This window comes from Papaver somniferum, chromosome 6 (genome assembly GCF_003573695.1).
Source record: "Papaver somniferum cultivar HN1 chromosome 6, ASM357369v1, whole genome shotgun sequence".
In the NCBI taxonomy this organism is placed as follows: Eukaryota; Viridiplantae; Streptophyta; class Magnoliopsida; order Ranunculales; family Papaveraceae; genus Papaver; species Papaver somniferum.
In genome coordinates, this window is record NC_039363.1 from 3,428,493 (window position 1) to 3,439,506 (window position 11,014).

The following is an 11,014-nucleotide window of genomic DNA, read 5'->3' on the forward strand; positions in this document are numbered from 1 at the left end:
AGGAGGAGGTCACATATACACTTCCTCTTGAATATCTCCATGAAGAAAGGCGTTTTTCACATCCATCTGATGTAAATTCCATTTACGAGCAACTGCAACTGCAAGCAGAGTACGAACTGTAGTCATACGAGCAACAGGTGCAAAAGTTTCTTCATAGTCGATACCGTATTCCTGAGTGTATCCCTGTGCAACTAAACGGGACTTGTACCGAATAATCTTACCTTCTGAATCAGTTTTGACCTTATATACCCATTTGCTTCCAATGACAGACTTTCCCGGGGGAAGCACAACCATATCCCAAGTGTGTGCTTCCTTGTGTGCAACTAATTCTTCGTCCATAGAGTTTTTACAAACTGGAACTATAGATGCTTCCCTGTAAGATGTTGGTGCGTGCACAGACAAAATGGAAGATAAAGAGCAGTGATAGTCTGCAAACTTTACTGGTGGTCGACGATTGCGTGCTGGTAGAGTATCATTATCAGGATCCCCTTCTTGAGAAGCAGTGTCAGGATGAGCCATAGAATGATCTGGTGTAGCCTCTAGATTTTCAAGAAACATGATATTTGTGGTGGGAACGACAGTGGACTGAGGATTGGAAATGACAGTGGACTGAGGAGTGGACTGGGGATTGGAAATGACAGTGGAATGAGAATTGGATGACTGAGAGATAGTTGAGGACACATCCTCAAAAGGATCGAGGTAAGAGAACTGCTCAAAGCTGGAGGATTTACTAATTGGAAGAGACCAAAAGGGTATGGTTTCCCAGAAGGTAACATGTCTAGAAACACGTAGCCTTTTACTCTCTGGATCATAACAACGGTAACCTTTCTGTTCTATGCCATAACCTAGGAATACACATATAGCATTCTTCTTGCTTAGTTTGGTTCTTTCTCTCTCAGGAAGGAGGACAAAACACGTTGATCCAAATACACGAAGCTCAGAATAGTCTGGTTTCTTGTTGTATAAACGTTCATATGGAGACATTCTTTCTGTAATTATGGATGGAATACGATTGATTGTGTAGACTGCAGTAAATACTGACTCACCCCAGAAATTAGATGGAACTGATGCTGACATAAGTTGTGTTCTAGCTGTTTCTACGATATGACGGTATTTTCTCTCAGCTATGCTGTTTTTCTGTGGAGTTTCAGTTCATGATAACTGAAGAAGGGTACCTTCTGTTGCGAGAAATTCTTTGAAAGGAGTTGAGATAAACTCTCCCCCTTGATCAGCTCTGAAGGTCTTGATGGTTTTTCCGAATTGAGTTTTGATCATTCTAGAGAAGGTTGTGTATAATTTTAAGAAGTCTGATCTAGAACTGAAAAGATATATCCATGTGAAAAGAGAAAAATAATAAATGAAGATAACATAATATAGTGCTCCTCCCTTAGAGGTAACAGGAGATTTTCCCCAGACATCTGAGTGAATGAGATCAAAAGGTTCCACAGAATGAGTGATACTGTTATTGAAAGGTAGAGCAGATTGTTTTCCGAGCTTACATGAGATGCAATAAGGTTCTTTATCAACCTGAGTTGTTCCCAATAATCCATTATTGATCATATAAGTGAGACGAGAGAAAGAAACATGGCCTAACTTAGAATGCCATAACATAAAAGGAGACACAGATGGAGATGCAGTTGAAGAGAGGGAATTGGCAGTTGTAGTGGCGGCAAGCTCACTCTTTGACAGTTGAGGAAAGATCAGTGTTTCAAGGAGGTACAATCTTCCTACTCTACGGCCTATCCCAACAAGCTTCTCTGTCTTGGGATCCTGTATCACACAACCAGAAGAGAAGAAATATATGTTAAGTCCTTGATTGCATAATTGTCCAATTGATATAAGGTTCATTCTTATCTTTGGAACAAGTAACACATCAGATACATGTATCTTATCAGAGATTTTAATCTGACCAATGTGACTAGCATTTAGTTCAGATCCATCTGCAGTTTGAATTGTTGGTGTAAAAATAGGTCTTTTGTGCTCAAATATGCTAGAGTTGAATGTCATATGGTTAGAGGCACGTGAGTCAAGGAACCAACCAGTTGAGAAGCTACCTGTGGAAGCAGATAATGCAGATGCTGCTGTAGCATTATTGTTACCCATTGAGAGTGCTTGCTTGAGCATCTCTTGTATGTCAGCTAGATTGTTTGGTGTGGATGCAGCTGCATAACTGGATGGTGCAGGTGTTGTGTAACTGGATTATGCAGGTGCTGCATAACTGGATGGTACAGATGTGTATCCAGTTCCATTAAACCTTCTTCGTTCTCTCATATTTCTGGAAGTAGGGGATGTATAGTTTCCTACTGTATGCCCTGGTTCCTTGCAGTAGTTGCACTGGATTGGGAAGCTTGATCCTTGCTGGATTGTTTGTGTATTTGAGCTTTGTGATCCACTTTGCACTGATGGCACGGTGCAGTTCTTGGCTAGGTGTCCTGATTTCTTACAGTTTTAGCACTGGATTTGTGAGAAATCACGATGAGTTTTCTGAGAGTTGAGATGAGTGTTAAAGTTTGCACGTGAATTGACTGCAAACACTGCTGGTATGTCTGGTTTGATTCTTTTCCGAGTTTCTTCAGTGATGAGTTCTGACAATGCGGCTTTGACAGACGGAAGAGGTGATCGATGGAGGATTGAGGCTCTCACAGTCTCAAAGTCATCTCTTAATGCCATTAAGAGCTGAACTAATCCAGACTTTTCTTTGTAGTTTTGCCATAACTCTATATCAGCTGTCCAGTTCGGTTCCATTAGTGCTAACTGGTTCCATATGATTGACATCTCAGAGTGAAAATCTGAGACATATTGTTCCATATGTTGTTTCATAGATCGAATATCCTGTTCTAACTTATAACGTTGAGCAAAGTTTATCTGGGTATACCTTTTTGAGAGAAACTCTCGTGCATCTTTGGCAGTCTCAAAGATTGTAAGTTGCATGCTTATAGATGTTACAACTGTGTTGCTTATCCAGGTTAATATTTTGTGATTATTGATCTCCCAGTTTTCTGCAGTTTCTTCTCCGGTATCTTTTCCTTTGTCAGTGATAACGACTCCGTTTGCAGGCTTCTTAGCTTTGCCGACAATATATTTCCACATGGCTTTTCCCTTGAGGAAACTTCTCATTAAGAGAGACCAATGATTGTAGTTTGTTCCATCAAACTTCACACCAATGGGTTGATAATCTTCGCGTGACATGTTGGGCTGTGATGAAGAAGATATGACACTAGGGTTTTGAGTTTTATGATTCTGATACTGGTTACTGGTTATTGTTTGTTTGTTGCAGCGGAAACACGGTTTGGTTTAGATCTTGATTGGCTCTGATACCATGACAGAAACTGTCATGGCATAGATTAAACTGAATAGATTGATTAAATTAGATGGATACCAGATACATACGATTACATGAGACCGTTCTTATATACAAGAACTCTAACTTGGTCAGCAAGCAATATACAAGAATACACTTACAAGATATACAGAATAATCTATCTATATCTGGAAAGATAACCTATCTATATACGTTAACTGCATAACATCTAATGCAGATCCAATATTGTCTGCATGACAAGTTATGCATTTTTTAGAGTATCTGCATAACTCTGCATAACCTGTTATGCATAACCTGGATATCTTGTAACAAAATCAACACCAAAAAAATAGTAAGGATGAAACTGGATTCATCGTGACTTAAACTTAAAAAATAGCAAGGATGAAACTGGATGTATGCTGATGTAAATTAAAAATAAAAAAAAAGTATTTAAAAATGGGTAGGATGAAACTGTTTACATCCTGTCTATTTTTACATCTTTGTCCATTTAAATAGTATCAAAATCTAAATGTATTTTTCACCCAGAAATTGTTGAGTTTGATCTTTTTAATCAATTTTGTGTTTTTTTAGTGCTGTAATTTATTCTGTTTTGTTATATTGGTTCATATTCAAACATGGATCTTGAATATTTTTAAACGCGTAGGTTGTTTTGGATTTGACATGTTTAATGGGTTTATAGCTTGTTTGGATATCACACGAGAAATCGACAAATATTGATTTCTCGATCAGAGGGATTGCGTACGTAAATGAATTTTTTATTGTATGTTATATATGAGACCAAAAATAATAGTCGAATAGTCCGAAATCAGTTTGGGTATCGCATTTCAAAACGATATCTGGAAGATCCAAACGCGTTATTCATCTGTATGAATGCCACTTCAGAAGTTCTTTTCTGACTTCTGAAAGTAGAAAAGTCAGAAGTTAGTTTGGGTATGTAATTTCATAATGATTTCTAGAAGCTATAAGTAGTCGGTGAACACGGAATACTTGGACATATTCATTTTCTTTCTTCTTTCTAGCAAGTTTAAATGGCATTTTTCCATAATTAACGAAGCAACGTCCTATCTCTCCATTATTTATAAGATAGACCCGAATAGGAAGGTGGAGATGAAAACGGATGAATGAAGCCTTTTGATTTTTGATGGGCAACGAAGCTAAAATGATAACTGTATAGCAGAAGACGAGATAGAAAACTCCCACCACTTTAACTACCAAGGAAAAAAGAAAACTTCAAAACGGAAACATGTTCAACTGCTCTGATACTAGTTAATAAGATTCGAAACCAAACCGACTAAAACGTGTAATCAGAATCAAACTCCAAAAGGTCGGGTGAGTCGATTAGGGTCGGAAAATTCGGTAACCATTACCAATGCTTAGCTGTAGCAGCGTTCAATGTTACCAGACAAAACTGCCAGTGTGGACCATCATCATGGGCCTCCGGCCTTAAATCATTATCTCAGGTGCTGACTTATCTGGAGGCCAACAAATTATATAAATAGGTATCAGAAAACCTAAATAGGTTTCCAATCAAAAGAAAAACAAATTCACCTGTGAAAATCAAAGACTAAAGCGTAAAGCGGCAGCACTCAAGTTTCATCAGATTCTCCCTGATTTCTAATCCCGATTCATTGATGAAAGAACTTTTGAATTCTTCATCCCCTCCGCTACCCTTCTCTTTTCAACTGATTCTAGGGTTTGGGTTGTTCTCATTGATGGTATGTTTTGATCCTCCTTAGAACCTTGTATTTTTTGTTTTCACTTTGATATCCTTTTTTTTTTCTGTTTAGTAAAATAAAAATAAGAACCTTAATCTTCTCTTTTTGGGAGAAAACAAAAGAACTATAATTGAGACGAGCATGTAGTAATAGTTCCAATGGATACACCAAAGAAAAATACAGCATCATCAGGAAGTTGGATATCATTAGATTGTACCGGTAAAGCTACTGTTTTAGATGTTGATATTACGCATAGAGTTCATATTCATGCAAGAGATTTGCGGATTCTGGATCCTTTATTATCTTATCCATCTGACATCTTAGGAAGAGAAAGCGCCATTGTTGTTAATTTAGAGCATATCAAAGCTATAATAACTGCAGAAGAGGTGTTGCTTCGAGATCTAACAGATCGTGATAATGTGATTCCCATTGTTGAGGAACTTACAAAGAGGCTGCTTCCCCGAGGCAAAGAAAATGAATTTCCCTTTGAGTTCCGGGCCTTAGAAGTAGCATTGGAAGCTATTTGTAATTTCCTCGATGCCCGTACAACAGAACTGAAGATTGCTGCTTATCCAGCATCAGATGAGCTGAAATCCAAGATTAGCAGTCGCAGCTTGGATCGTGTTCGTAAATTGATCAAGAGTGAAATGAGGGGATTGACTGCACGCGTGAAAAAGGTTAGAGATGAGCTTGAAAAACTTTTGAAAGATGACGGCAACACGGCGGATCTTTACTTATCGAGGAAAACGGCATCATCATCACCCATCAGAGCAAGCCGCAGGGGAAGTGCTGCAGCATTTTGTAGAGATGAGAATGATGTTAAGGAGCTTAAAATGTTGCTCGAGCCATACTTCATTCAAGCTGACGGAACCTTGAACAAATTGGCCACACTACGTGAAAAAATTGATGTCACCAATGAGAATCGCAAAAATCAGTTGAAACAGTTGAAGCTCATCTTAGAATGTGGCACTTTTTGCGTCGGGATGTATTCTGTGGTGCCTGGGATATTTGGCATGAATATCCCGTTTAAATGGGATCATGACCCAAATGGCTTCATGTTTAAATGGGTGATTATTGTCCCAGTAGTGGTATGTGCATCCCTTTTCGCACTGATTATCTCGTATGCGCGCCACAAGGGTCTTGGGTCTTTATAGGTCATAGACCTTCCAGTATTTACCATCTTATGCACTCAACCTCAAGAGATTGAAGCAGCTGAGTCTTTCACTGGAAGACTTAATTCATTTACAAACTGCAATCACCTTATTTCTCTCTTTGATTTACTGTTAGGTTCTTTGTTCTGATTTCATTTATTTTTAGTTGGATATCTGAATTCCTTTAGTTAATTACCTTATTTATTCTTTTTATTCAATCGTGAATCTTAGATTCTGATTCTTTATTAAGATAGTTTTTAATGTTAGTGCATGTAATTTATTTTGTTGCTAATTAGTATGGTTCTGGAATAGTTATATGGACTGCTTAGATTGGATTTAGATGCAAAAATTTGTGAATATTGCACCTAGTGGTATCATCAACAATTAGTGACAATAGTCCTGTCATCTGTTTTTTCTAGCCGACAGCTTTGGTTCTCAATTCTCAGTACTGCACCTAATTCAAGATATATATGTTAGTATATCACATAACTGGAATGAAAAGCAGATGGATTTCACTATATCATGCAAAGAGTTGAGATTCATGCAAGAGATTTGCATATGGTTGATCCTTTAACGCCTTCTACCATCTTAGGCAGGGAAAAAGCAATTCTTGTTAATTTAGAGCATATTAAAGCCATAATCACAGCAGAAGAGGTATTGCTTCGAGATCTAACGAACGATGATGATGATAATGTTATTAGTCCCGTGGTTGATGAACTTAAAAGCCGCCTGGGCAAACAAGATGATGAGTCTCCCTTTGAGTTTCGGGCTTTAGAAATAGCACTGAAAGTTATTTGTAGTTTTCTTGATGACCGTGCGGCAGAATTAGAGACTGCAGCCTATCCAAGATTAGATGAGCTAAGATCCAAGCCTAGTACTAGCAGCTTGGACTGTGTTCATAAACTGTGTGGATACCGAAATATGGATCACCACGTGGGCATATGGAAGACGTGAGAATCTGGCCTTAAGATCCCGTATGTGTCAAGAAAATCTTCGTTAGTGACTTGTCAAATCAAGTCCGAGTCACCATTATTGACAAGATGACGAGGTAAAAGCTATAGGCGAGATGGTATAAGAGGAAAAGATCAGTAATTCACGTAGAACAGAAGTACATATTCATATTACTCATAGTCAAGTTTAGATAACAGCAGTCACACATAACGTACAAAGCACGCATTTATTTTTGCTCGATTGACAAAGCACACGTTCAAACGAAGCAAACCACGCAACATAATTATAAAAGCCATGATAATCACTGCAATGCTCCACCATCCACAAGTGATGCTTTTTCCCAAGACCTTGCAATTGCCTTGCTGATACTAGGTACTCATTAAGTTACGTAAGTTTCAGTTGAGGGTCCATTTGTCATAACCAAAGATATTCTTGTTTCCTTGTTGTTCACCACAGCTCGATGAAGCACGGCCTTATACTTCCCGTTGCTCAGTATCTACAAACACAAAAGAAAATAAATCAGAAAAGCCTGTGCCCAATAGTTAGTTGTAAATGTACAATCAGGGCAATCTATAATTTACTCAAATGAGACTTCGGACTCAATACAGAGAACTAGTTTAGACGCACGGACCTCCATATGATCACCAATGTTAACCATGATAGAGTTCGGAATTGCATTCACCGCAACCCATTTTCCCTTGTTCTTAATTTGCAATCCACCAACGTCATTCTGGATGAGTAGGGTTAAGAGACCGCGATCAGCATGTGGGGGCAAACCAATTGCTAGTTCAGGCTGTGGGCAAGGAGGGTAGAGATTTGCAGAAAACTTTTGAACACCAGAATTTAGTTCAAGGGACTCTTCGATGTTTTCTTCCTCTAATTCAAGTCCCTCCATTATTGCTCTAGTAAGTTCTTTCATTATTTCTCTTGATCTATTACTGTACTCCCTTAAACCCTCACTGCGCGAGTAGACAAATTTAGTTTTGGTCGGGTGCATTTAACAACTCGGACAAATTTACAATTGAGTATAAAGATTTAAGAAAATTAGAGATTTACCTCAAAGCCTCGGGTTTAACAGGGGAATTAAACACTGGATGCACTAAAACTCTAAGATAATCCCTCCAAAAGGAGACACTCCTAGAGGCAGGGTTAAAATTGGTTCCACATATAATTGGGTCCAAAATGCAAGGGTCTGACGCATTCTCTCCCTCGTAAACCGACTTTTCTTCCAGACTTAAGTCGAAGAAATTCATGCAGGAGTTGATCAATTCCTCTTTCAAACTCTGTGGAACTCCATGATTAACCACCTATAATTGTCACATGAGCAAACTCTTGGTAAACAAATCACTTCAATATATGTAACTGATGCGTCATTAGTAATGCAAATATTATTCATAAATAACCTATTACCATGAAGAATCCCCAATGCAGACATGCATTTCGAAGCTCTTCGACTATCTTAGACCGCTGGTCTGGGGAACCCGAAGTGAGGAGTGAGAAATCAATTATGGGTAGAGCAACTTGCTCCACAGATTCTTCAGCTAACGTAGTGAGATCCTCGACTTTTGCAGGGAGTGCATGTTTGGAATTAGAAACAGAAATGAGATCAGTTGATTCAATCAAGTCTTTGATCATAATACCCATTTTTAGATCAATGTTGTTTAGCTCAAGATATCACTATATGTTCTTTAGCTCAGGATGAAGAATGTTGTGGTTAGAGAAAGTTTGTGATAGGGGTATATATAGGGGAGTTAGAGAGGATGTCCCTTGTTGATTGAGTGACATCTAATAACAAAACCAGCTCAATAATGCAATCTTCTGTTTACCCTCAACTGTCAGTACTGTTATTCACTAGGAAAACAACTATAAGCTCTATAACACACAAATTAATAATGGACACACAAATCATGGACACACAAATCACCTTTCAAAAGAAATGCAGGACATGGGTGTGTAACGTGTGTTTGTGACTAGGAGTGGTAGCTAATACCTTCTCGAAGGACATGGATGGGCCAAAGTCGGCAATAATTTCAGTAAATTGTACTATAAGAAAGTAAAATATACACGTAGGGCTTAGGGCTGCACATGGGTGGGTTTGGGTCGGATTTGGCCTCACCCACCATCCAACCACTGATAGTGGGTAGCAGAAGTTGTCACCCACAACCAACCCAACATAACAATAGGTCGGTTTTCACCCGATCCACATTACAATGGGTTGGGTCGGGTGGGTGGTGGGTTACCCACCATAAAATACACATTACAGTTGCATTGCATCAATAAAAAAAATTACAGACTTACCTAAGACTCTTACAGATGACAATTAAAGAACTGACTCCAAATCAAGTGTTAATGGGATACTAGGAAACCCAATTATTAGATACTAGGAAACCCAATTATTAGATATTAATGAATATCATATTCACCCACGAGAGATTTGGATATGATTGTCGGCTTCAAAATAGTCGATTTGCAGTTACTAGAGATCTCATTGTCGCATGCCTAACAGGAAAAAAAAAAATTTGAAAAAAAAATGAAACTGTAAAACTTTCAAATAATTGATTTACGCACATGAGTGAGAAAATCTGTATTCTTCCATCTGATCACCACCGTAAAAGATTTCCGCCCATTTTGCTTCATCAGGATTCCACTAACTTCTCTATCGATCTTGTCTAAATTGACTATACTCTAGTCTCATTATGCATTTTAAAGATATTGCTTCATTTTCTTAGTGGGTCATAAACTGGGCTTGTTAAACTGTTTATTTCGGTTAGATATACATTTGGAATTCGGTTAGATATTCCGTTGGGTTAAAATTTGCGAACCAACCGAACATTACTCTGTAAATTTTATAAACAAAATTCGGTAACATGTTTGTTTACCGAACGATTAAAAACCTCCATTAAAGAGCGAATTCGGTAACCTGCGTGTTTGGAAAAAATAACCGAACTACATTTTCAGATGAGTTTGGTTACCTGTTCTTCACATAAGGTAACCGAATAAGCTCAAATCTACTCTAAAAATTTATATTTTTTTTGAAAATTTGGAGCAATTCAACCAACATTAAGAATACCTGGGTACCCAAATACCCTTCCTCCGGATGTGGTTGGTAAAATCCATCGTTTTTCATGTTTTCCTTCTTCATCTTCTCTAACTTTACTCTCTCAATAATTCACCTCTTTAACAAAAAAAAAACCCATCTGATTTTTTAATCTCACTAATTATCTTTAACTTAATCATCTCCCTAATCATTACACTAACTATTATTAACGCTAACTAATCATTACCCAAAATTAATCAAGACGGCAATAGGTATTAATATAAATATCAGATATGGGGTGACCTAGATTTACTTCTAATGTCTTTACCCAAAATAAAATAATGGCCCTCCACAAAAAAATCATGGTCCCCGAAAAATCGTTCTTATATAAGATGTCATTTGTGTGTTTGTGAAGATTTGTTGATTAGATATGATCATTTGATTGATTAACAGACAATCGTTGAACTTATTGATCAAGTTGTTCTTTTAGATGACACATCGCAATCCACGTAAACCTATATATGCTCTCGATCTGGATTGCACAGACGCGGACGCAGACACTATAAAATTTTCAAAAAATTAGGACGCGGACACGTGTATACATATTTTATTTATATATTATTTATATATAAATCATGTATTTATACAACAAAGTTAAGTGTTTCGATCCTAAAAATTAAAAAATGATGCTACATGTGTTTCAATTTCAAAAAAAAAAAATAGATCGTACACACCGATACGAGTATATATTCTTTAGCTCAGGATGAAGGAGGGAAGGTTGTGGTTAGAGAAGGTTAGGAATGGAGCTATATATAGTGGAAGTGCAAGAGGATGTCCC

At 37.7% G+C, this 11,014-nt stretch overlaps 3 protein-coding genes across 3 annotated transcripts; 2 read left to right on the forward strand and 1 right to left on the reverse strand.

Moving 5' to 3' along the window:
• Positions 1-5,195: 5,195 nt before the first annotated feature.
• On the forward strand, positions 5,196-6,191 carry LOC113290336 (magnesium transporter MRS2-I-like). Its single transcript, XM_026539945.1, has one exon. It carries the CDS (start codon positions 5,196-5,198, stop codon positions 6,189-6,191), a length of 996 nt encoding a protein of 331 aa, XP_026395730.1.
• A 519-nt stretch (positions 6,192-6,710) lies between these two features.
• LOC113290337 (magnesium transporter MRS2-I-like) lies at positions 6,711-7,142 on the forward strand. The gene has a single exon (XM_026539946.1). It carries the CDS (start codon positions 6,711-6,713, stop codon positions 7,140-7,142), a length of 432 nt encoding a protein of 143 aa, XP_026395731.1.
• Positions 7,143-7,260: 118 nt separating this feature from the next.
• LOC113286705 (protein DMR6-LIKE OXYGENASE 2-like) lies at positions 7,261-8,863 on the reverse strand. The gene is made up of 4 exons (XM_026535303.1): positions 8,550-8,863; positions 8,196-8,446; positions 7,771-8,098; positions 7,261-7,635 (listed from the first exon to the last, which is right to left on the reverse strand). Exons 1-4 carry the CDS (start codon positions 8,781-8,783, stop codon positions 7,519-7,521), a joined length of 930 nt encoding a protein of 309 aa, XP_026391088.1. The 5' UTR covers positions 8,784-8,863; the 3' UTR covers positions 7,261-7,518.
• Between the last annotated feature and the right edge of the window lie 2,151 nt (positions 8,864-11,014).